Source organism: Homarus americanus, unplaced genomic scaffold (assembly GCF_018991925.1).
Source record: "Homarus americanus isolate GMGI-L3 unplaced genomic scaffold, GMGI_Hamer_2.0 scaffold57980, whole genome shotgun sequence".
Lineage (NCBI taxonomy): Eukaryota > Metazoa > Arthropoda > Malacostraca > Decapoda > Nephropidae > Homarus > Homarus americanus.
In genome coordinates this window covers 13091965-13119156 of record NW_024716703.1, presented here as the reverse complement: position 1 = coordinate 13119156, position 27192 = coordinate 13091965, and the positions used below count along the sequence as shown (strand labels likewise).

Below are 27192 nucleotides of genomic sequence, written 5' to 3'. Positions count from 1 at the left end.
GCATTTTTGCATCCCTATTCAACATGAGCAAGAGAGCAAGTGATGGTAGTGTTGTTTCAAAAGCTAATAGAAAGTGTCTAAGCTTAGCCGAGAAACTAGATGTGTTAAAACGATATGAAAAAGGTGAGAGGTCTGTGGATATTATATGGAGCAAGCAATGAACATATTTTCTGAAGTGGATCCATTAACAGAACAAAGCATTAAAATTTAAATGCAAATGACCTCTACATAAAGATTTATAATGAGAAAAGAAAGCAGCTGTGCAAGGTTCTTTCGACAGCTTTATTATTCGAAGGCCTAAACCATCAACTTCAGCTACACCATCAAATTCAGCATTATAAGCAGCTTCAACATCAACTTCAGGTTCAGTAACAGTTTTAGTGACTTGGGCTTATGCTTGGAAGCACTCGCACCACTTTCTCTGCTTCATGGTCTCTTTGAAGACATATTGAAGGGTTAAATGTCGTACAGTAGCTTCTCAAATTTTGCGATTTTTTAGTTCGACGTTTTTTATTTGAACACACTAAAAACAAAACAATTAAAAATTTTGACGGTGGAAACTCGAATTTTGACGTGTTTGAATGGCCCACCAACGTTCAGACAACGTGCACAATCATGTAAACTGTCATTTCTCTTATGTACAAAAGATTCATTATTGTTTATTACTGAATGTCTTTTTGATTTAATTAATGTTTATGTGCAAAATGGGCAATACAATTCATTAATAATACGTAGAATATTAAAACACACGAGGAAATGAGACAGCATTGTTTTCGTTGAGTACAAAACCAGTGACTGACTGGTTCTACATATTAAACTAAAGAAAATAAGACCCTGGTTGTAGCTGTAGTAAAATTAATATGTTTTTTTAGTAATGTTATTTAATGTTCATAAATGGAACAATAAAAGTAGCTAACGATAATGGTAAAGAAAAAAAGAGAGATCGCGTATGTAAGTGCGCACACGTGAAAACATATCGTCATTACTCTATATAAGAATATGAAAGCAACACTAATTTACCGTTCATGTATATTGTAATTAATGTTTCTGAATTTTTTTTATTGAATTAATGTTTGTGTGTGCAAAATGAACAATACAATTCATTAATAATACGTGGAATATTAACACGAGGAGACGAGACGGCTGCCAGCATTGTTTTCGTTAATGCTTACAAAACCTGTGACTGATTGGTTCTACATATAAAACTGAAGAAAATAAGACCCTGATTGTAGCTGCAGTAAAATTAAGGTAAAAAAATTAATATGCTTGTTTAAAGTAATGTTATTTAATGTAATAAATGGAACAATATATGTAGCTAACCATTAATGGTAAAGAAAAAAAGTGAGTGCGCGTATGTAAGTGCGCCCATGTGAAAACACATCGTCATTACTCTACATAAGAATATGAAAGCAACACTTATTTGCTGCTCATATATATTGAAGGGTTAAATGTTGTACTCGGTATAGACAAGCAGAGAGAGAGGGAGAGCAGCCGAACTGCCGGATGTAAACAAACCTTAATTTCCCGCGGCTTTGTTGTTTTTGTTTTTTTATGGGGATTAGCCCACCCGGGCATAGGTCACTGACCCACATTGGAGCCTGAGGGGCAAAAATTTAATACTCCTGTAATAATAATGCAGATAAGCAAAAAAAAAAAAAGAAAGAGCTGCCTATTGGACAAACTAAAATCGTTCCGAACCACTGGAGTTTCCGGACCACAGAATACCGGACTAGAGAGGTACAACCTGTATTTATTTACTGTTCATATATGTTTTAAATAATATTTACGAATGTAAAACAAAAATTCTACTCACCAATGGTGGTAAAGTCTAAAACATAAGGACAGCCAATGAATATTGTGCAAGTTTTTACTCACATGATGAAGTCATCAGGTTCAACTCTGGCTGAAGCTGTAGCTTTCCATAAAGCTGCTGCTGAAACTGTTACTGAACCTGAAGTTGATGTTGAAGCTGCTTATGATGCTGAATTTGATGGTGTAGCTGAAGTTAATGGTTTAGGCCTTCGGATAATAAAGCTGTCGAAAGAACCTTGCACAGTTGCTTTCTTTTCTCATTATACATCTTTATGTATAATGTTCTGTTAATAGATCCACTTCAGAAAATATGTTCATTGCTTGCTCCATATAATATCCACAGACCTCTCACCTTTTTCATATCATTTTAACACATCTAGTTTCTTGGCTAAGCTTATACACTTTCTATTAGCTTTTGAACCAACACTACCATCACTTGCTCTCTTGCTCATGTTGAATAGGGATGCAAAAATGCTGTAAGAAACCTGAGAAAATCTTTCTCGTGTTCCCGTTCCAGATGCGTGAAAACAAAAGGCCCGGCAAGCTTGGACTGTTGTTTACCACTCATTAGCCAGGCAGCTTCTTTGCGCAAAGCGCTCTTCTTTTTTTTTACAGTACAGTAATACCCCGCTTAACGCGGTTTCGCTTAGCGCGATTTCATGTATGCGCGGTGCCTCGCCAGAGCCGAACTTTCACTTAACGCGGGTTTTTTCCATGTATACGCGCAGAGTGTCCGGCTCGAGACGCTATTTTTAGATTCGCACCACCCGCCTGCCTGCCTGCTCTCGCCTCTCCCTCCCTCCCGCCTCCCTCCGCCTGGGCAAGCCGCGCTGTAAGGTTGCGCAGTGTGTGTCTTCTACTAACGTAAGTGTTACACCTAACTTTTAGTTTTCCTTACCTAACCTTTATTTTTCCTAACCTAACCTCTTCCATATTACTTGTTTGTTCATACCATCATAAAGTTAAGATAAAATTTTTACTACAACATAGTTGTGTGTCGTCAAAAAGTGGAGTTTGGGGGTCGGGCCAGTTTCTATTGGAATTAATCCCATATGTTCTGTTGTTCACTTAACGCGGTTTTCACTTAACACGGTACCCTGTGGGTTCTATTGACCGCATTAAACGGGGTACTACTGTAATTATTTTTTTTTTTATAATACATATTGGGATTTAGTTATTATTTTTTTTGAAAATTTAATTTAATTTTATTTTTATTATATTTTGGTCGTAAATACAAATGAAATAAGGACGTAAATTGAATTAGGTCCTAAGTTAACTAGGGTTTTAAATATGAAAAGTTGTTGGGTGAACCGTTGTTATTGGAGGCTTTACTGTACTGTACTTTGTTGTTGGTACCTTTCCCATATTGAAATATTTGTAATCTTACTTTATTTTGATATTCCACAAGCACTAATAAGAGCACTGAACTAGCTAACACTGTTAATGTTATCCTGACTGTGAAAGTAAGCTTAACTAATTACTTTTGCTTCCCAGTTCAAGGACATGGTGCAGAGGAAGGCTCGCCCATCCCATGTGCTTGGAGAGATGGAACATCGAAAGCAACTTGAACTCTTGGAGGAAAATAGAAGCAAAACTGGAGGTTCTGTTTTGGGACAGGTGCTTATCATACTACTTTAGAATAAAAGTAGTATTCTATCCAAACCTAAAAAATTTACTATAGTGTGTTATTAATTCATTATAGATTTAAGTCAAAACCAAGTGTGGTTGTTGAATAAGTTGAGTAGATATAAACAACCTAATCAATACCATAGGAATTAAGAAAATTATACAAATATGATTCAATAAGGAATTAAGAATTGTTTGGATTTGTAGAATACAGTACGACCGTGATAACTTGGCATGTATCGGGCTCTGGCCTTTCCGAATTATACCAAATTCAGATTTATCGAAGCACTCCCATCGAAGCACTCCCCCTTCTACAAAATTACAACAATAAAATATTATTGGCCCATATACATAAATATGTAATAACTAATTTTAAAAAAAGTAACACTTACCAGCACTGCAGGTGAAGATTGAAGTATTGTAATAGGCGAGAGGCATGGTAGGTGATGCAGGGGAACGGTAGGTGACGCAGGGGAACGGTAGGTGATGCAGGGGAACAGTAGGTGATGCAGGGGAACAGTAGGTGATGCAGGGGAACGGTAGGTGATGCAGGGGAACGGTAAGTGATGCAGGGGAACGGGGGTGATGTAGGGAACGGTAGATGATGCAGGGGAACGGTAGGTGATGCAGGGGAATGGTAGGTGATGCAGGGGAACAGTAGGTGATGCAGGGGAACGTAGGTGATGCAGGGGAACGGTAAGATGCAGGGAACGGGGTGATGCAGGGGAATGGTAAGGGATGCAGGGAACGGTGACGAGGGTAATGGTAGGTGATGCAGGGGAACGCAAGTGATGCAGGGGAACTGAGGTGATGCAGGGAATGGTAAGGACAGGAACGGGGAGGACGAGGGGAATGGGGGATGTAGGAAGGTGATGCAGGGGAACTAGGTGATGCAGGGAACGAGGTGATGTAGGAACGGGGTGATGAGGAACGGGAGTAGGGAACGGGAGGATAGGTGATGCAGGGGGACGGTGAGGTGATGCAGGGGAACTGTAGGTGATGCAGGGGGAACGTGGTGATGCAGGGGAACCAGAGATGAGGGGAACGGTGGTGACAGGTGATGGTGATGCAGGGGAACGGGTAGGTGATGCAGGGGAACTAGAGGTGATGCAGGGGAATCCAGAGGTGATGCAGGGGAACTGTAGGTGATGCAGGGGAACGGTAGGTGATGCAGGGGAATCCAGGTGACTAGGGGAATCCAGTAGGTGACGAGGGGACTGTAGAACGAGGGGAGCGTAGGGTACGAGGGGGAACGGTAGGATGACAGGGGAACGGGAGGACGAGGGGAATCGTAGGTGACGAGGGGAACGTAGTGACGAGGGGAACGGGTAGACGAGGGGGTAGGTACGTTAGGTGACGAGAGGGGAACGGTAGGTGAGGGGAAGGAGGTGACGCAGGGGAACGGTAGGTGACGCAGGGGAACGGTAGGTGACGCAGGGAAACGGTAGGTGATGCAGGAGAACGGTAGGTGATGCAGGAAATGCTACATAAACAGTAAACAGTGTAGCACTTATGTATACTGTACTACTGTAATTTGGTCACTTATGCAAAATAAAGAATAAATTTTACTCCAAAATTTTTTTTTATCTATACAGTGGGGTATGCTATAACAAACGTAATTGGTTCCAGAACCTCGTTCGTTATAGCATTCGTTCGTTATAGGATTAATCCGTTCCAGGCCCCCAAATACAACCACTTAACACTGAAAAAATTCTGTGGAAAATGTAAAAAATACGGTACTTTGTCTTACCTTAGTGTTGTTCAGCATGCAGGACAGGAGGCAGAGGGGGAGGAGAGAATTATGGAGAAGAGGTGGAAGGAGAGGAGTCATCCTTCCTAGCCCTCTTTGGTGACTGTCTCACAGGCACTTTGTCTGTAGGTTCTTTTGTTACCTTTGTAAAGAAGGAATCCAGGGTTGGCTGCTTCAACCTTGATTTCTGGACCTTACAAAAGTAGTTCATAACATTGTCATTAAACACACTGATGGCCTTTTGCACAGAACCAACATCAGGATGATAATCCTCAGCAAGCTTAGACAGTTTGCTCCAGCAAAAGAACGCATCCTTGAGATCTTTGGCTGGAATGATGCGGCTTTCCTCCTTGTCCTCCTCCCCTGACTCCTCAGAAGTTAAGCTCCGCTTCAGTGTCTCATTTTCCTCTTTGTGAAGCTCAAGCAGCTCCTCGGTGGACAATTCCTTACTGTGCTCTTCCACCAACTCCTCAACATCATCATCATCCACTTCCAGGCCCATGGAATTGCCCAGAGACACAATTTCATGAACAACAGCCTCTTCTTCTAACTCTTTGAAGCCTTCAAAGTCTCTTTGAAGGACACATTCAGGCCACAATGGCCTCCAAGCAGCACAAAGACACCTCACAGTAACCTCTTTTCAGGCTGAGGTAATTAAAAATACAGCATCTGCTATATTGAAGTGACTCTTCCAAAATTCCTTCAAGCTAACATCACTGGAAGAAGTGGACACAAAACATTTTCTAAACAGTGCCTTTGTGTACAGCTTCTTAAAGTTAGAAATTACCTGTTGATCCATGGGCTGGATGAGAGGTGTTGTGTTGGGTGGCAAGAAGTGCACAGTGATGAAGTTGAACTCCTCTGGCAATTCAACCATCAAATTAGGAGGGTGGGCTGGTGCATTGTCCATCACCAACAAAACTTTCAGTGGAAGATTATTCTCCCTGAGGTATTCCCGAACACTGGGTCCAAACACCTCAATCACCCACTCAGAGAATAAATTCCTGGTCACCCAAGCCTTTGGGTTTGACTGCCACATAACACCAAGGCGGGTCTTCCTAATTTTTTTGAAAGCTCTGGGGTTTTCTGCGTGGTACACAAGGAGTGGCTTTATTTTGCAGTCACCAGAAACATTAGCACAAAGAAAGAAGGTAAGCCTGTCTTTCATTGGCTTATGGCCCGAGACAGAAGTTTCCTCCTTGGTAATGTATGTACGGCGAGGCATTTTTTTCCAAGAAAGTCCAGTTTCATCACAGTTGAATACCTGCTGAGAAACAAAGCCTCCCTCTTTAATAATATTCAAAAAAATGTCATGGTGTTCCTTAGCTGCTTCCTTATCAGCACTAGCAGCATCACCATGTCTCACAACACTATGTATTTTATTTCTCCTTCTGAAACCAGTAAACCACCCCTTGGTACCCCTAAACATTGGCACATCACTATCACTTGCACTGGGAGTCTTGGCTTTAAGGTCCTCAAACAATTGTCTGGCCTTCTCACAAATTATAGCTTCACTAATGGTATCACCTGCCATTTCTTTCTCCTTTATCCACACTAAGAGTAAATTTTCCATCTCAATCACATTACACCTTGCTTTGCTAAGTCTAGAGATTCCCTTAGCCACTTGCACTGTTTTTAATTCCTCTTCATTCTTTAAAATCGTACATATAGTCGATTTAGCCATCCCATACTCATCACTAAGTCTCGCAATGCTTGTTCCATCCTCACGTTACTTTATGATTTCTTTCTTAGTTTCAAGAGTTATGAGCTTTCTCACTCGCTTTGGACGATTCATTGTCACAATTGTACACTTGTATAACAAAATATTTATACAAATAACTCCATTTCCACATCAAAAGACGAAATTTCAACACTAACAGTGGTACACTGGCTACACAATGAGACAAAGATGGTGCCTGACGCTCTTGTTGTGGGTCGCGGTACAACAATATTCATGCGCCAGGCGAAATAGTCCCGTATTCATCCCCGTTCGTTGTAGGAGTTGCGTTCGTTATAGCATTCTCAATTTTATAGGTAAAACCGTTCGTTATAGGAATATTCGTAGTAGGATCCGTTCGTTATGGCATACCCCACTGTATATAATTCAAGTCGGAGTATGTAAATAAACACATAACTTATAGCACTAAGGGTATTATAGTCCACCCTAGTTAAAAATTAAAACACTAATGTAGCTTAGAAATTAAGAAAATATAATATTAAACTATAAAATAAGAAAATAAAGAGCATAGGTGTGTATGCATGTGTTGGGGGGTTAACATATGTGAAGGCAGTGTGTTGTACTGTTGGCTGACTCACCCGCCTTCCTCCCTCCAATGTGACTTCACAGCAGACACACACACACACACACACACACACACACACGTCTCAGTCAGCTGGTTAACTGCCTGGCTGAACTGTGGCATCACTTAGATGATGGTTTGAGTGTGGAAGGAGTTATTTTTTGTACATAAAATATGTGGTATTTTATTTTATGATATGCTATGTATCAATTTTATTGTTTATCATAGCAATTTTGTTTAAAAAGCTGTTATAGCACTTGTGGTGTCAAACACATGAATAAATGGCTTCAGTTGCTTATGGATTGTTGGACTAAATTAGAAATTTTTCCAAAGGGTACAAAGTTGGGGTACCTGGAAGATTCAGATAGCTGGAATTCAGATTAAATAAATTGCACTGCAAATTAAATAAAGTCAACAACATTGGATTTACCGTAATAGTAAAGACGTTCTACATACAGTGGCTGGCCTGACGTGAATGGGGGAGGTTGTTGGGTGTTATCAGTACCGCAGAATCCAAATTTTACCTGAATATTAATTCTGGTGCCCTAGATACTCTGTGGTGCACCCTCCCTTCTCACGTCCATATACTGGGTGGAGTGAGCCGGTGCACACCAGACTGACCAAGCGTGGAGCGCAGCGAGTGTTACCCACGCAGCCAAATATGCCGAGATTTTCCAAAATAATTTTATATAACTCGACATTTCCCCGAGTTATTTATAATAATTTCCGAGACCATACACGTGCTGAATTATATGAAATTCCGAGATATTGAATGCCGAGTTATCAATGGTTTATTGTACGGTCATACTATGATCGTGTGTTGAATGAGGAGTTTGAATGGGATGGGGGCAGCTTAGAAGCAGCAAAACCATTACAGGGACGGTACCCAAGGATTGAAAGAGATGGTGAAGGAAGCATCTAACAAAATGAAGAATGGAATGGCTGCTGGAAGGTCAGAAATAGATGTAGAAATGTCAAAAGTATCACATGATATTGGTGTGCCAATGGTACTGTACCCAACTAGGTAAATGAATAAATGATGGAAAGTATCGTTCCAGCTGACTGGCTGAAGAGTGTGATTGTGAATATGCACAAGGGAAAAGGTGATGCACCTGAATGTGGGAAGTACAGGGGCCTGATGCTGTTAAATTAGGCTCATGAAAGCTGGGGAAAGAGTGCCCGAGAAATTGGCGAAGAAGAGATTAGACAAAAAGCAAAAGCAGTTTGGGTTCATGTCAGGCAGGAGAACTGCAGAGGCAATATTTATGGTCGGGCAAATACAAAATAATTATCGAGTACAGATAGACCCCGACTTACGACGGGGTTAGAGACCCAAATCCAGGTCGTAAGTCCGACATAGATTAAAAAATATATATATATATATATATATTTTTTTTTAATAAATAAATAATCTACAATGAAATACAGTACAGTAAAAGTAATGAATAATGAGGAATGGATACAGTACAGTGAAAGTAATAAATAATAAGGAATGGTTACAGTGTGACTGAGCACTTACCTTTAATGTAGTCAGCTGAATGCACATGGGGCCCCCATAATTTTCTAATTATACATGGAGACTACATTAACTGGAAACGTTTCGGTATAGAAAATGCGTGTCATTTGAAGAAAAAAAAAAAATTGTTTTTTAATAATAAATCTGAGGCGGTCGTAAGTCCCGACGGTCGTAAGTCGAAGCAGTCGTAAGTCGGGGTCTGTCTGTATAGGAGAGAGAGGCATTTAACAGGCTACCCATTTGAGGTAGTACATTTGGCAGTGAGAAAGTTAGGGTTTAACAAGTGTCTTGTTCAAATGGTTTTGGCATTTTACGTGGGCACCGTGAAAGTAAATGACAAGTAAACTGAGGGATGTGAGGTGAAAATAGGGATCCATCAAGGGCCTGTCTTGAGCCTCTTCCTTTAGCATGGTACTAGAGGTAATGTAAGATTTAAGGACTGGACCTACCTGGGAATTGTTGTATACTTGCTGCTTAGTGCTGATAGCGGTGAGTAATGAAGATGTAGAGAAGAAATTTAAGAAATGGAAAAATGGAATAAAGCCAAAGGGTATGGGAGTGAATGTGGTGAAAAAAAAATGGTGGAAGATTTCAATGTGCTGTTTATAAGAAAAGTTTTAATAATTGGTGGTGAACATGGAAGGTGGGTACACAAATGATTTAAGTGGCAGACGCAGAATGTTACTGACCTTAAATGCACTATATACAGATAATTATCTGGCCTTAGCAAGGTTGGAGAAACTGGACAGTGTCAATGAGTTCTACTACCTGGGTGACATGATCATTGCTGGAGGTGGTGGCGAAGCTAGCAGTGTTGCAAAAGTCAGAAATGGCTGGAAGAAATTTAGGGAAGTGGTGCCTTTATTGTCTAAGAGAATACCTCTTCACATCAAAGGCAAAGTGTATGGGTCTGGAGTGAAAAGTGTGTTGTTGAATGGCAGTGAAACTTGGGGCAGTTAAAGTTGATGATATACAGTACACTGTACATAGACTTTAGTATGTTGAAATGCAAATGATGAGATGGATGTGTATTGTGATGTTGAGAAGTAGGACCCAAAATACTTTATGTAACATTTGAGTTTGGAGAGAAAATTGCAGTAAATAAAGAGAGGTTAATAAATCATAGAGCCAACCAAAATAATGAGGGAATTAAGTGGTAGCAGGTGTAGGAGAAGTGAGATGGTTAGAACACATTGAGAAAACACATTTTGATTTACCAATGCAAGTTGTTATGAGAGTGTAGATGCATTCTGTATGTATAAGTATCAGTTACTATGTGTCTTCTCTCTTTTACAGATACATTTGGATCTGGCAAAATATCATGAATTGAATAGGTTTGTAAAAGAATCGGAGACATATGATAGAGAGGCTGCTGTTTTTCATGTGGATCAAGCAGCCAAGTGTGGCATCCTGGAAGGCATCAAAACTATGGCATACCTCCACCTTGGTTTATCACATGATATTCTCCCAGATGTTGAGGTATGAAGTGATTGCAAAAAAGAATCCCAAAAATAGAATCTGGAGATAATACGTATATTTTAATCTCACAATACCTTGATTAAAAACTCAAGAGGAAGAAGTACAGTAGGTCAGAGCTTGCCATATTACAGTAACTGTCATTTGAAGTTTTCAGTTATGAAAATTATTGACCCATTTATAGACTAGTCTTTGTAAGTGCATGTACATTGTTTGTTAGAACATCCTTGACATATTTCACACCAGTTATGAAGCAACGGTGGGGTCATATCCTAAAAAAAATGCTTAGGCTAAATTGGTTCATGTTTGAATTATTTATTGCGAGTCGTCGTGTCCTTAAAGCAAATTTTTTTGTTTGGCTTGCATACCATCTTTACTGCTTTATATTTGTGACTTAGCCAACTAAAACTGAATTAAATAAATGACAATTTGGCTTGAAATGAAGACAGTAGGCTGTATGCCTTAGCATGTTGCCTGCCAATTGGGCAAACTCAGCTATAATAAAACCAAGCCTGGGAGGAAAGATGTTTTATATACAGGTGATCAAATTGATTAACAAATGATCCCTGGCAAATATTATTAGTGGATGCCTGATGACATAGAGCCCCAAGACAGTAGCCCTGGTTATCGGATCTACCAGAAGGGATTTGAGGATCAATCTATCGTTCATGGCTTAATATGGAACTAATGGAATCATAGATCTTTCCTCCTCCTATTTAGTAGCATGAAAGGCAGTAGGACCTGAAAAAGTGTGAATTGTAACAACCTCACTATGACTTAACTGGCATTCACCACTCATTTCTTCCTAAATTAGATAGTGAATTGTCAGTTGTAATCATCAATTTCAAACTTCTTTTGTGATAGAAAGGCATAATTTTTTGGGGGGATTAGTCCCAGTCTGCAATGACTTTGATGCCCGAGCTGCTTAGCTCTGGTCTTAACCTTATAATGGGATTTAAGATCATCCTTTTCTTACTTGTTAAGTGATAGATGCTCAACTGATAAAACCCAGTTTTGTATTGAGTGACCAGTTAGTATTACCATTACATCTGATATTTTCTTCCACTAGTAACTGATACATGCTAGCCATTGATATGTTGCAATAAGGAGTGAACATTTCTTTGAATGTTATTGAGATCAGATGATAACTTGTCCTTAATAATTTGGGCTAATATGAGTTTTATTATTTTAATACAAAAGATGAAAATGAATATACTGTACTTGATGAATATTTACCAGACCAAATACTGTGCAGTGCATGATCATATTGTTTTTACCCATCGTCTTACTCATCCACTTAGTATCTTAATACACAGCACAATTGTAATATGTTATTTTTATAGGCAATAGAAATAATTATAAATGAAGATATATTGTAAATACCAATATTGCTGTGGCTCTCTTTACCTTGTATGGAAATAGAATCCTTTTTACTCTTCATGATTATTATATGTAACACTGAATACTTTGTCACATTGTTTATCTAAATTCTGTCTCTTGCAGTTGGGCGTTAACAAGAGTGACAAAGAAATAGGGTTTGACTACATGCTGATGGCTGCAGAAGCTAAGGATCGTGTTGCCATGATTTACATCTCTAAGGCATTTGAGACTGGCATTGGACTTCCTCCTTCAAGGTGATCACTTTATATATACTGTATTTATAATTACTGTGCAAACATAAATAGTTCTTTAAATGTACATACAATACAGTAATAAATCAATTGAATTCTGACCTGAGCTAATGAGGCAAAGGGTGAGGTGACTGGTTGGGTTGTGAGGTAAAGAGTTAGGTGCTGAAGTGAAGAGGCAGTAGGTGAGGTGACATGCCAAAACACTTACACAACACACACATTAACAGCACTACTAAACCACTGTCTTATAATATTTTACTTTATAAATTCTATTTCAAAATTAATTGATACATGATGGCTCAATTTGGCCACAACTGATCAGTGAATAAATCAGGGCATATGGAGATGCATTATACACTATTGTAGTGATTTACAAAGCTTCACAACTGCAGAGCAACCGTATAAATTATCACACGCGGTTGTGAAACAATCACAAAACTGGTTGAGAGCTGAGAAATTCTTTGGGCAGTGGGCCCTCCAACCACTGTGTTGCCTTTATGTACAGTATGCTACAATAATAGATACAGTGAACAATGTTTTTAGATCTTTACAGTGATAAATCTTGAGTAGGTGACCATTTGTGACATTCTCCACACATGGAGTATTAAAAAGTAGTAATATTGGACAATGTGATGAGCAAAAACCTCTTATTTTCCCCATTAAAAAATATAATTTGGGGCAAAACATGACTACTTTAATGTACTAAGTTAATTACTAAAATTTGTATGTCTTGTGCAAATTGTGAGATGATTATACTTGAACTAATTGATATATTGCAAGAATTCCAGCAATGCAAGTTATATTCTGCTAAGTCAAGTCTGTGACATTTTATAAGAGAAAAACTTAAATTCCCTGACCTGCACCACCGCTCCCTGTCCACTGACATCTAATCTCCCCTCACTGGCTGTGAACACCCCACCTCCTCCCCCCTCCTCCCAACTAAGCATTAATCTCCCCTCCTGGCTGTCAACACTCCTCCTACCCTCCTCCCAGCCATAATTGATATAATTAATGGGATGAATGTGGTTTTAGGCTTAAAGTTTTTCTATTATAAAATGTCACAGACTTGACTTAGCTGAATATAACTTGCATTGCTGGAATTCTTGCAAGATATCAATTAATTTAAGTATACACATCTCATAGTTTGCACTAGAGATTAAATTTTTAGTTCTTTAGCTTAGTACATTTGAGTACAAGTTGTACACTAAAGTAGAGTAATATGTTGCTAAAATATATGGCTTTTTCACAGCATTAATCCTCTCCGTTTGCTATACACCCTCCATATACTGTACAGTACAGTACAATACTATTTTTTACCTTATTACTGTATTCGGTTTGTCATTTAATTTTGATGTCAGATTATTAATTGTATTGTGTATTTTTCTATTGTATTTAATATTTTAAATTATCAATGATAAAACATACACCATAAGAAGCTGATCATGCTAGAATTTATAATAAAGAATACAGGCAAATAAAAAACTGTGGCAATGAGGCAAGGCACTTCATTTCACATGGAGAGAGAGAGAGAGACAGAGAGAGACAGAGAGAGACAGAGAGAGACAGAGAGAGACAGAGAGAGACAGAGAGAGAGAGAGAGAGAGAGAGAGAGAGACAGAGAGAGAGAGAGAGAGAGAGAGAGAGAGGAGAAGAGAGAGAGAGAGAGAGAGAGAGAGAGAGAGAGAGAGAGAGAGAGAGAGAGAGAGAGAGAGAGAGAGAGAGAGAGAGAGAGAGAGAGAGAGAGAGAGAGAGAGAGAGAGAGAGAGAGAGAGAGAGAGAGAGGAGAGAGAGAGAGAGAGAGAGAGAGAGAGAGAGAGAGAGAGAGAGAGAGAGAGAGAGAGAGAGGAGAGAGAGAGAGAGAGAGAGGGAGAGAGAGAGAGAGAGAGAGAGAGAGAGAGAGAGAGAGAGAGAGAGAGAGAGAGAGAGAGAGAGAGAGAGAGAGAGAGAGAGAGAGAGAGAGAGAGAGAGAGAGAGAGAGAGAGAGAGAGAGAGAGAGAGAGAGAGAGAGAGAGAGAGAGAGAGAGAGAGAGAGAGAGAGAGAGAGAGAGAGAGAGAGAGAGAGAGAGAGAGAGAGAGAGAGAGAGAGAGAGAGAGAGAGAGAGAGAGAGAGAGAGAGAGAGAGAGAGAGAGAGAGAGAGAGAGAGAGAGAGAGAGAGAGAGAGAGAGAGAGAGAGAGAGAGAGAGAGAGAGAGAGAGAGAGAGAGAGAGAGAGAGAGAGAGAGAGAGAGAGAGAGAGAGAGAGAGAGAGAGAGAGAGAGAGAGAGAGAGAGAGAGATTTCATTTAGACATAATGATATGCGTTGAATACATTTACAGGGCTGTACAGTACATAAATCATTAGTTGTTTATTATTTTAACAATAGATGGGATGGTGCTGTTCTTATATCTATCAGTGCGGGCTCTTATGGGCTGAATTTTGTTGTAGTGGCGGACTGTGCGAGGTGGGTGGGGGACTGCCGGTGGCAGGAGGTGGCGATGGTGAGGATGGTGCAGTAGTCCACTGCCAAACCTTGCTAGTGCTTGGTGGTGGAGGTCACTGAAGGATGGAATTCCAGGGTGGAGAGAGCGTTGATGTAGCCGGAATAGTCTGCGCCGAGCATGATTCTGCAGACCCTCTTCTGTACCTTCTCTAGCTGACGTTGTTGGGTGGAGTTGAGAGAAGACGACCAGGCTGGTGACGCATACGTTAGTTTGGGGAGAATAAAGGCGTTGTAGATAGTCCTCAGCTCTGGCGTGGGTGTCCCAAGTGACCTAAGTCGTCGTGGGATGTAGAGTCGGTACGAGGCTGCCTTGATTGTGTTGTTTACATGGGCCTTCCAGCCCAGTTTGTGGTCTATGGTAACACCCAGGAGTTTGGCAGACTGCACTAACTGGAGAGGATGGGCACCCACTGTGACTGCTGGAGCTTGCACTGGAGTGGTGGCAGTATTGTTGTGCATGACTATGGTTTTGGTGTGGTTGATGGTGGCCTTGTTCTCCGTAGTCCATGCCTGTAGCATGTCCAGGGTGCCTTGTAGCGATGAGTAGTCTGGTGCGGTGTTGTCCACTGTAACCCCACACAGTGCAGTCATCCACGTATTTCCACCTGTGAGGAGTGTCTGATAGAGCGTCATTGATCAGGATGAGGAAGCACAGTCTTGGTCCCCTGGGGAACATCGCAGGTGAGGTGTTGGAATGTGGAGACCGAGCCCTGATACCTCACTGCCTGACAACGTCCACTCAAGAAATCAGTGAGCCATGAGACCAGGTTGGTGGGCAGCCCTAGTGCAATGGCCTTGTTGATAACAGTGCAGTGATCAACAAGGTCAAAAGCCTTCCTGAAGTCAACAAGGGCAACGGCCAGTGATGTCTTACGTTTCTGCTGGTTTTTGTGCAGGAAATCCGGAAAACTAACTAAACAGTGTGATGTAGAGGAGGTCCTCATATTGTGTGTTTTTTTTTTTCTCCTCACACATGCGAATTAACCCTTACGTCTCGGGTGACATTCCAGAACCTGTGCCTTCTCCCGCCACTGTTTGAATGCCCATCGCGGGTTAACAGGTTCCAGCATGACTATTTGTCAGTCCCGGGGAGCGTGGGTAGGCCCAGCGCAGTCAGTAACCATTCCCCTGTCGTCATGGAGAGTCGCCCCTCATCTTCCACTCCAATCAAGCATCGCTGCCGTGTGTTGGATGATAGCCAGATAAGGACAGAAGTATTTGATGTGAGTGCTGTAGTAACGAATCTAGTGAAAGTGGTGAGGAAAGCAGTGATTATATGCCTAGTGATCCTGATGTTAGCCTCGAGTTAGACGATGTATTAAGAGACAAGTGAGGATGAGCATGATGCTGGCAGCGAGGCCCAGCCAGGACGGCGTATCCCCGCCATGCGCTAATGGCACAGACAAGGGACAATGGATACCTTTGTTTGGTCTGATGGCAGTAATTTTCAGCCTGACATCCCTGATTTCAGACAATCATCATGTGGAATTACTCCTGATTTTCCTTGTACAGAGGAATCATGCGAGATGGACTATTTTTTTCAGCTTTCTTTGATGGTGCTATCATGGACTTACTGTGTACCGAGACAAATAAATTTTATCAGTACACGTGTGATGCTGACCCAGGCCCTGGGCCCTTCACCACATGTGCGTCGATGGAGTGATGTTGGTGTTTCTGAGCTGTGTGTTTTTTGCATTACTGATGCTGATGGCACTTACTTCAGGAGTACTGGATGACATCACAGCAACACCATTGTTTGCAAAATTCATGTCCAGAGACAGGAGTCAGTCTCTGTGTCTTTTCAGTGGAGGTAACATCTTGCTTCAGACTCACTTCAACATAAACGCTTTTTTCTGTGTTTTCAGTCAAATTATTGATCATTTTGAAATTTATTTTACATATTGATGATATATAGAGCAGTGCAGTGTTAATTTAAAGAAAATATTCTTTATTTGCAGCCATTGAACTTAAAATAACACGTGTTGAAATTGTTTTTGAATCCAGCATGGGTCCCAAGAAATCTAGAAAAGCGATTTCAATTCAGATGAAACAGGAAATAATTAGAAAACATGAAGAAGGCATTAGAACAAATGTGCTAAGCAAACAATATGGCTTGTCGACATCAACTGTATCGACAATTCTTGCACAGAAAGACAAATTCAAGGAAGTGAAAGTGAGAGAGAAGTCTACCAGAGTGTTCAAAGGTAGATCCCTAATAGCAAAAACAGAGAGGTTACTTCTCATCTGGATTAGGGAAAAACAGATGAACGGTGATTCAGTTTCTACTGAATTTATTTGTGAAAGAGCCAGGGAAATATACAAACATTTAAAGGTAAATCAACCTGGTTCTTCAGGCACAGACTTTGAAGATTTTAGAGCCAGCAAGGGCTGGTTAAAAAAATTTAAGAAAAGAAGTGACATATTTAGTGTTAGGCATGGTGAGGCTGCCAGTGCTGATAAGGAAGGGAAAGCAAAGTTTTTAGTGGAATTTAAAGAACTGGTGGATACAGAAAATTATCTTCCACATCAAGTGTTCAATGTGGACGAAACTGGGCTGTTCTGGAAAAAGATGCCCAAAAGAACATTCATCACCAGAGATGAAGCCTCTTTACCTGGGCATAAACCCATGAAAGACCGTCTCACTCTATTGCTTGGTGCCAATGCTTCAGGGGATTTCCGACTGAAGCCTATGCTTGTCTACCACTCTGAGAACCCCAGGGTGTTCAAGCAACATAAAGTGGTAAGGGGACGGCTTGGAGTTTATTGGAAATCCAACTGTAAGGCATGGGTAACAAGACAGCTCTTTAGTGAATGGGCTGTTGAGGTGTTTTGCCCTTCTGTGAAGAGCTACCTAACCACCAATAAACTCCCTTTAAAGGCTCTTCTCCTCATGGATAATGCCCCTGGTCATGACCCTCAACTTGCCAGAACTTTGGAGTCTCAATTTGACTTTGTCAAAGTGTTGTTTTTGCCTCCCAACACTACATCAATCATACAGCCAATGGACCAGAATGTGATCAGCAACTTTAAGAAGCTGTACATGAAAATTTTCAGGAGGTGTCATCAGGCAACTTCCACTGATCCTGAACTAACACTGGCACAATTCTGTAAGACACAGTTTAACATCCTGGAGGCTGTAAGGAACTTTATAAATGCAACCAATGCAAACAACACAATTGGTTGCATTTATAAAGTTCCTTGCAAGGAATGTAATATGTTTTACTTAGGCCAGACAGGAAAAGATCTTGCAACTAGAATTAAAAAACACAAATACAGTGTTAGGACAGGCCAGGAATCCAATGCTCTGTTTGTTCATTTGAGGGATAACAAGCATTGCATTGACTGGGATAATGCCTTCTCAATATTACCATGTAATTCAATTGATAGTAGGAACATCATAGAATCTAGTCTTATTAAACATACCGAAGCATTCAACATGAATTTGAGTAACGGCATGTACAAGCTGGACAATTTTGTAATTAAGAAGATTTGTAACCAGGTGAGAAGGCCGGGTCACCTGACCATCTGACCTGACCACCAACCGTTGTGTGCTATTTAAAGATTAGTAGGGTCATTACCTAATACCTGACCATTGTGGACCTGGTCTCACCCTCCTCTGTATATATACACCTTGGTTTGTATTTCTCTCTCTAGTCTGTACTCACCCCTGAAGATGTGAATTACACGAAAGCGCTTGGGAACTTCGTGTTTTCTTCTTTCCTTGTGGTTATCAGCATATATATATATATACATACATACATACATACAGCTAGACCCCGACTTACGACGGGGTTAGGGACCCAAATCCAGGTCGTAAGTCCGACATACACACACTTGTCAACCGTCAGTGAGACAAGACGTGCCCCGAAGGCGCTCCCGGTTTTAGCAGCCAGGCCGAGTCTGTTTGGCCCTGCCACTCCACCTGCTATATCCCAACACCCTACCAGCCTTACTACACCGGGATCTATTCAGCAAAACATTCTAGTGATTAGTGAACGATTGATTACCGAGCAGTGTTCCTATAGTGCACTTAAGGAAAAGCACAAAAGCACAGCAGTGTGACTGGACCCGACCTAACCTGACCGGGACTTTCTCAGCAAAACATTCAAGTCATCAGTGCCATAAGTGATTATCATACAGTGCCCCGATAGTGCACCGCAAGGAAAGGTCAGACAGTGGGCACTTTATCGGTCACCTTTAAAGTGCCAGTGACAAGGACCACCGCGGTGTTTACATATATCGTGAAAACTGTGTCGGCGACCCCAAGCACCAGGGACAAAGACCCAAGGTCTTTACGACTGACAAATATTAACAGATGTCTACCAGTGTCAGTGGCCCTCAAAGTGCCGTCAGTGACAAACACTTCCGTCCGCCCACAACAGATATCAACAGATGGCCACCAATCACTTACTCCCGACGCACTCTGTACCATCTAAAACGTGGGAACGGTTATCCTGATGGCAGTGTTATCGCGCGACTCAAGTCACTGAACATATTCCACGCGCGTAGCCGTGGACAAGGCCGTCATACACATAAGCCCATTAGAACCGTAACCTCCACTAGGAAACCGGAGAAACCCACCCCTGATAGACCGTACCACTACACTGAAGTTCCACGGATATGGTATGACCTCCCGTCTCTACTGCTATCCAACGTCACTTCCCTAGCTAACAAGTTCGATGAGCTGGCAACTACAGTCAGGTCAGCCGCCGCGAGCGTCGTTGCCATATGTGAGGCTTGGCAAATTGTGCCTGAAACGTGTCATATTGAGGGATATCAACTCTTTCATCACCTTCGTTCACATAGACGCGGAGGGGGCGTTGCCCTCTTCTGTCAAAATGACTTACGCCCGTCACGCCTGGATGTTCAAGTCCCAGCAGATGTGGAAGCATTATGGGTACGTGTTGTGCCACCAGCCCACCCGCGCCACACTGCTTCCATCATAATCTGTGTGGCATACCATCCGCCTCGCTCACCCACCAGAGACACTCTTATCAATCATCTCATTACCACCTCAGACCACCTCAGAGTTAGGTACCCATGTGCCAAGTTAGTATTATGTGGGGATTATAATGAAATTTACACCACTGATATCCAGGACCAGCTATCACTGTCACAAGTTGTGACCTTCCCCACACACGGTCAAAATACCCTTGACCATATCTTAACTGACTTAGTGGACCAGTACCAACCACCTCAACCAATGCCTCCTATCGGGTGTAGCACACACTTATCAGTGCTCTGGTCCCCAGCTGCCACTCCCACTCAAGTACAGAGACCCTACATCAAGACCTACAGGCCGATTACTGACTCTGCAGTGCGCCTCTTCGGGCAGTGGATAGTTCACCATCCCTGGACTGAAGTACTTAGCGTGGATGACGTGGAAACCAAATGGATAAATTATACCAACACCACCACGGAAGCTCACCACCACTTCTTCCCCGAGAAGTCCGTCAGATCTCACCCAGCTGACTTGCCCTGGATCACACCTCGGATCAAAAGACTTATGCAACAGAGAGACAGAGCCTTTCATCTCAATGACCACATCCGCTACAGGTCCCTTCGCAACCGAGTCATCCGCGAAATACGCACTGCAAAGAAGTCCCACTACCCAACCAAATTACAACACCTGAAGCAGACCAACATCAGTCAATGGTATGGTAAGCTTAAAGAACTCTGTGGACTAAACAATAAGACACACCCCCTCCCCTTCCTTAGCCATCTCACTAATGTTGACGCAGCTGAGCAAACAAATAACCATTTCGCTACTATATGCCAGACGCTCCCCCGGCTTGACACAACCACTCTCCCTGCTTACCTACCAGCCCCCCTTCCCACTGACTTAGTAGAAGAATTTGAAGTAGCAAAACGCCTGGACAAACTAAAATTAAAACGCTCTACCACCCCCATTGACTTACCAATGAAACTCTTCAAGGAGTTCTCCCCGGAGCTTGCTCAACCCCTATGCTCCATCATCAATGCTTCTCTCAGTCAAGCCAGATGCCCAGCTGACTGGAAGACCTCTTATGTATCACCAGTGCCCAAGTCAACCAGCCCACAATCCTTAAATCAGCTACGACCTATTGCAATCACCCCAATACCCAGCCTAATCTGTGAAAGTTTTGTGTTCGACTGGGCTTATGCTGACATTGCAGGAGTTGTAGACCCTCAGCAATTTGGCAACATGAAAACTTCCTCCACCACTCACTGTCTTGTCAGCTTTCTCGATTACATATACCGCCATCTCGAGAAACGAAAAACGTCTGTAGCTGTCACCTTCATTGATTTCACTAAAGAATTCGACCTAGTCGACCACAATATAATCATCAACAAAGCTATTGACCTCGGGCTTCGGAGAAGTCTTATACCATGGCTTACAAACTTCCTCAGTGACTGACGCCAAGCTGTATTCTTCCGAGGGGCTGTCTCCACCTTTCAGTCACTCACCTGTGGCGTCCCCCAAGGCACCAAGATTGGACCACTCTGCTTCCTTATGCTCATCAATGATGCCCTAAGAGAAACCCCTGCTCGCTGGAAATATGTCGACGACTCCACCATTGGGATCAGCCTCAACAATTCTGCTCCCAACTATACCGCCCTTCAGGATTTATTGAACAGTCTCCAAAACTGGGCCACCAACAACCATGTCACCATCAACCATACCAAGACCATGGTTATGCACATCAACCTCTCCGACATTGTCCCACCTCCTTCCTCTAGGTCCGAACACACTCCAGGTTGTAGATTCCACGAAGCTCCTCGGCGTCATCATAGACAACAAACTAAATTGGAAACCACACGTCAGGGAAGTTGTCAAATCCTCCAGTTTCCGTCTCCACCTCCTCCACCGACTCAAGTCCCTCGGAGTTCCTGCACCCGAGCTCCTCAGTGTTTACACAACATTCATACTTCCCAAGCTCACCTATGCCTCCCCCACCTGGTCTTCCTCCCTAAATGCCACACAATGTAAACACCTAGAAAAAGTGCAAAAGAGGGCACGCAAGATTATTCTCTTCCCTTCCTACTCCACATATCAAGAAGCGCTCAACACACTGACCCTTTCGACTCTCACTGACCATCACCACGACCTCATCTGCAAATTTGGTAAGAAGCTTCTACACCATCCTTGACACCGGCTCCTACTACCACCTGAGATCCCTAGCTTTAGAATTGCTGTTCGACACCACAACCGCATCCAGCCCATACGTGCACGAACTGAGCGCTATAAGAACAGCCCAGTCCCAACCATTGTAAAAATTATCAATAACTTGTAATAAACCAGTGTATTCATTCCCAGTAAACACTACTCCTTGCACTGTCACTATGTTGAAATGCACTGTAGTTTGAGCTTTTCCCCATCTAGTTATTATATATCTTATTTGTATCACTTATGTTACTTGTATATTATTTGTAACTCGAAACCCATTCCCCAAATATGTAACTGTATATTTTAGCCTTCTGGTTGCCAAGCTCTTTCAATAAACCGTTAATAATTATTATTATTATTATTATTATTATTATTATTATTATTATTAGATATAAAAAATCTACAATGAAATACAGTACAGTAAAAGTAATAAATAATGAGGAATGGATACAGTACAGTGAAAGTAATAAATAATAAGGAATGGTTACAGTGTGACATCACTTACCTTTAATGTAGTCAGTTGAATGCACATGGGGCCCCCATAATTTTCTAATTATACATGGAGACTACATTAACTGGAAACGATTCGGTATAGAAAATGCGTGTGTCATTTGGAGAGAAAAAAAAAGGGGGGTCACAACTGCGGCAGTCGTTAGTCCCGACGGTCGTAAGTCGAAGCAGTCGTAAGTCGGGGTCAAGCTGTATATTATATATATATATATATATATATATATATATATATATATATATATATATATATATATATATATATATATATATAAAGTTAGTAGTATGCTATAACGAATCTAATTGGTTTTAGAACCTTGTTCGTTATAGGATTAATCCGTTCCAGGCCCCCAAATACAACCACTTAACACTGAAAAATATAATATAAAATTGTAAAATTGTAAAAAAAGTGCATAAATACGCATCTAAACCCCTGAAATAAAGAATATCATTAATATTTGTAATAAAAGACAATAAATTAGAAAAAAAAAAATTAAATAATGTTTGTTGTAGGAGTTTCGTTCGTTATAGCATTCTCAATTTTATAGGTAAAACCGTTCGTTATAGGAATATTCGTAGTAGGATCCGTTCGTTATAGCATACCCCACTGTATATATATATATATATATATATATATATATATATATATATATATATATATATATATATATATATATATATATATATATATATATATATATATATATATATATATATATATATATATATATATATATATATATATATATATATATATATATATATATATATATATATATATATATATATATATATATATACAGCCTCACTTTTACGTCCCACACATTCCGCGTTTCCACGTTTACGCGGTGCCCTGCCAGAACCCAGGATGCTCACATTCCGCGGTGGATGTACCCCTTTACACGGTGAAGTATAATTTTTTTTAATTTAGCTCATAAAATTCATACAAATTATCCGGCCAGAATATAATTTACATTGCTGGAATTTTTACAATTTGATGATCATTTTGAATATAAACATCATAGATTTTGCATTAGACATACAAATTTTAGATATAATGTTTACTCTTGAGTAAATATGTTATCTTTTGTGCAAAATATATGATATTTATATTCAAAATATTCCTGGTCTTACAAGGAATCCAGCAATGTCAATTATATTATCCTAACTTTAGTCTGATTTATTATTTATTACTAAAAAGGTAAACAGTCTGGTATTCCCACACATTTATCTAGTAGGGACGTTGGTGGGGGGGGGAGGGAGGGAGGGACCGGCGACCGACCATCTGTTACCGTGTGAAGAATATTTTTTTTTTTTATTAACTGAAGATTTTTATTTTAGCTCATAAAATTCATACAAATTACCCGGCCAGAATATAATTTACATTGCTGGAATTCTTACAATTTGGTGATCATTTTGAATATAAACATCATATATTTTGCATTAGACATAAAATTTTTAGATAAAATGCTTAATCTGAGTAAGTATGTTATCTTTTGTGCAAAATATATGACGTTTATATTCAAAAATATTCCTGGTTTTACAAGGAATCCAGCAATGTCAATTATATTATCCTAACTTTAATCTGAGGTATTATTTAATACAAAATGTTAAAATCTAAATTTTTCACCCAACATCTCTTGAAGGGAGGATTGGTGGGGGGTGGGGGGGAGGGTTGGGACTGACCGCGCGGTTGGAAGAAGGAGGGGGAGGCAAGGTGGGGTACTTTGATTGACAGATAGTGTCGTGAAGAATATTTTTTTTTTATTAATTGAAGATATTTGTTTTAGCTCATAAAATTCATACAAATTACCCGGCCAGAATATAATTTACATTGCTGGAATTCTTACAATTTGGTGATCATTTTGAATATAAACATCATACATTTTGCATTAGACATAAAATTTTTAGATAAAATGTTTAATCTGAGTAAGTATGTTATCTTTTGTGAAAAATATATGACATTTATATTCAAAATATTCCTGGTCTTACAAGGAATCCAGCAATGTCAATTATATTATCCTAACTTTAGTTTGAGGTATTATTTATTACTATACCTGGTTTTCCCCCAAAATTTCTCAGAGAGGGAAGAGCCGGCAGTGTAGTGTGAGAGGGGGAGGGAGTCGTGTCCATTATTTGAATGGACATTAACTTGGCGACTGTATTTCTCTATTTCTCTTAAGTATTAATTGTGTGCATGTACCATCATAAAATTAAGATGTTATTTTTACTACAACATAGTTATGTGTCGTCAAAAAGTGGAGTTTGGGGATCGGCCTGGACTCCATTTCAATTAATCCCATATGTTATGTTATTCACTTTACGCGTTTCTCGCTTTCCGCGGTACCCTCCGGGTTACATTAACCGCGTAAAGTGAGGGTTAACTGTGTGTGTGTATATATATATATATACACCGAAAATTTCCTAAATTCAACAAAAATGGTAGAAAAGTTCGCTTACTTTGAGGTGTGTATGTAGAAGGCTCCTGGATGATGATGGGATTTAGAATGGGGGTGGAGGAGAAGGAAGAAGAGAAGGCATTGGGGTGGAAGAGAAGTCACCCCATGGCGCCATTTCACCCATAAAATTTTAGCTCTGGTGTAATTCAAGATAATTTTCTTTAAATCAACACTGCACTGCATTATATATTGTCAATATGTAAAATATATTTCAAAATGACCAATAATTTGCTTGGAAACACAGAAAAAAAGCATTTTGTTGAAGAGAGTCTCAAGCAAGATGTTACCTCCAGTGAAAACAGAGAGAGACTAACGCCTGTTTGCTGTGTTAAGAGGCTGGATGCCGCGCATTAAACTAGTCACTTTACCTTCAATTAGTTCAATAATTGTTAAAATGACTAAAAAATTGAATATTAAACTTTTAAAATTATTGAATAGTATAAACTTCATGATATTTACTAAAATAGTAAGGAATTTAAGCCCTAGAACCGATTAATGTATTGGCGGACTGATACTAAAGCTGGTTGCCCGGTCAGTGCAAGCGAAAACATGTTGAGGTCGGTTCGTAGAACTTCGTTAACCGAATTTTTTTCGTTAACCGAATTGAAGATCCTTATGGAAGGCAGTTAGTTAATCGAAATTACGTTACCCGAGGTGTTCGTTAAACGAGGGGTCACTGTATACAGGTTGTACCTCTCTAGTCCGGCAACCTCGGGACCTGACCGGTGCCGGACCATGGAAATTCACCCTTTTTGTGGATAGATAGTGACTTGTGCTTATGCCTGGAAGCACTAGCACCACTTTCTCTTTGTAATGGTCTATTTGAAGACATATTGAAGGGTTAAATGTCGTATAGTAGCTTCTCAAATTTCGCGAGTTTTTAATTCTTAACGTATTTTATTGGAACACACAAAAAAATAAATAAATAAAAATTTTGATGGCGGAAACTTGAATTTCAACGGGTTTGAACGGCCCGCCAACGTGCAGACGACGTGCATAATCGTGTAAACAGCGTCATTTCTCTTATGTACAAAAGATTCATTATTGTTTATTACTGAATGTCTTTTTTATTGAATTAATGTTTATGTGTGCAAAATGAGCAATACAATTCATTAATAATACGTAGAATATTAAAACACACGAGGAAATGACACAGCATTGTTTTCGTTGATTACAAAACCAGTGACTGACTGGTTCTACATATAAAACTGAAGAAAATAAGACCTTGGTTGTAGCTGTAGTAAAATTAATATGGTTGTTTTAAGTAATGTTATTTAATGTTAATAAATGGAACAATAGAAGTAGCTAACGATAATGGTAAAGAAAAAGAGAGATCGCATATGTAAGTGCGCATGCGCACACGTGAAAACATATCGTCATTACTTTACATAAGAATATGAAAGCAACACTTATTTAATGTTCATATATATTTTAATTAATGTTTCTGAATTTGTTTTTATTGAATTAATGTATGTGTGTGCAAAATTAACAATACAATTTATTAATAATACGTGGAATATTAGAGACGAGACGGCTGCCGGCATTGTTTATGTTAAAGCTTACGAAACCAGTGACTCATTGGTTCTACATATAAAACTGAAGAAAATAAGACCCTGAGTTTAGCTGTACAGTATTACCCCGCCTAACGCGGTTTCACTTAACGCGTTTTTTCATATACGCGGTGCCTCGCCAGAGCTGAACTTTCACTTAACACGGATTTTTTCCACATATACGCGGTGAGTGTCCGGCTCCAGACGCTATTTTTAGATTTGCCCCACCCGCCACCCTGCCTGACTGCCTATTTTAGCTCATAAAATTCATACAAATTACCCGGCCAGAATATAATTTACATTGCTGGAATTCTTATAATTTGGTGATCATTTTGAATATAAACATCATATTTTTGCATTAGACATACAAATTTTAGATAAAAAATTTTCTCAAATTAACTGTTATCTTTTGTGCAAAATATATGACATTTATATTCAAAATATTCCTGGTCTTACAAGGAATCCAGCAATGTGAATTATATTATCCTAACTTTAGTTTGAGGTATTATTTATTAAAATTTAGTGGTTATCCCACACATCTCCTTGGGACGGTTGGTGGGGGGGAGGGAGGGACCGACCGACCATCTGTTACCCTGTGAAGAATTATTTTTTTTTTTATTAACTGAAGATATTTGTTTTAGCTCATAAAATTCATACAAATTATCCGGTCTGAATATAATTTACATTGCTGGAATTCTTATAATTTGATGATCATTTTGAATATAAACATCATATTTTTGCATTAGACATACAAATTTTAGATAAAAATTTTTCTCAAATTAACTATGTTATCTTTTGTGCAAAATATATGACATTTATATTCAAAATATTCCTGGTCTTACAAGGAATCCAGCAATGTCAATTATATTATCCTAACTTTAATCTGAGGTATTATTTAATACAAAATGTTAAAATCTAAATTTTTCACCCAACATCTC

At 40.0% G+C, this 27192-nt stretch overlaps 1 protein-coding gene across 3 annotated transcripts in view; it reads left to right on the top strand.

Annotated features, from left to right (window-relative positions):
• LOC121858283 (eukaryotic elongation factor 2 kinase-like) overlaps positions 1-27192 on the top strand; it is a 148614-nt gene that overhangs the window by 98909 nt on the left and 22513 nt on the right. For all 3 annotated transcript variants that reach the window (XM_042354602.1, XM_042354601.1, XM_042354604.1), the window contains 3 exons: positions 3307-3429; positions 10301-10483; positions 11984-12114. In XM_042354602.1, the coding sequence (XP_042210536.1) occupies positions 3307-3429; positions 10301-10483; positions 11984-12114 (437 nt within the window). The remainder of the gene's footprint in view (positions 1-3306; positions 3430-10300; positions 10484-11983; positions 12115-27192) is intronic.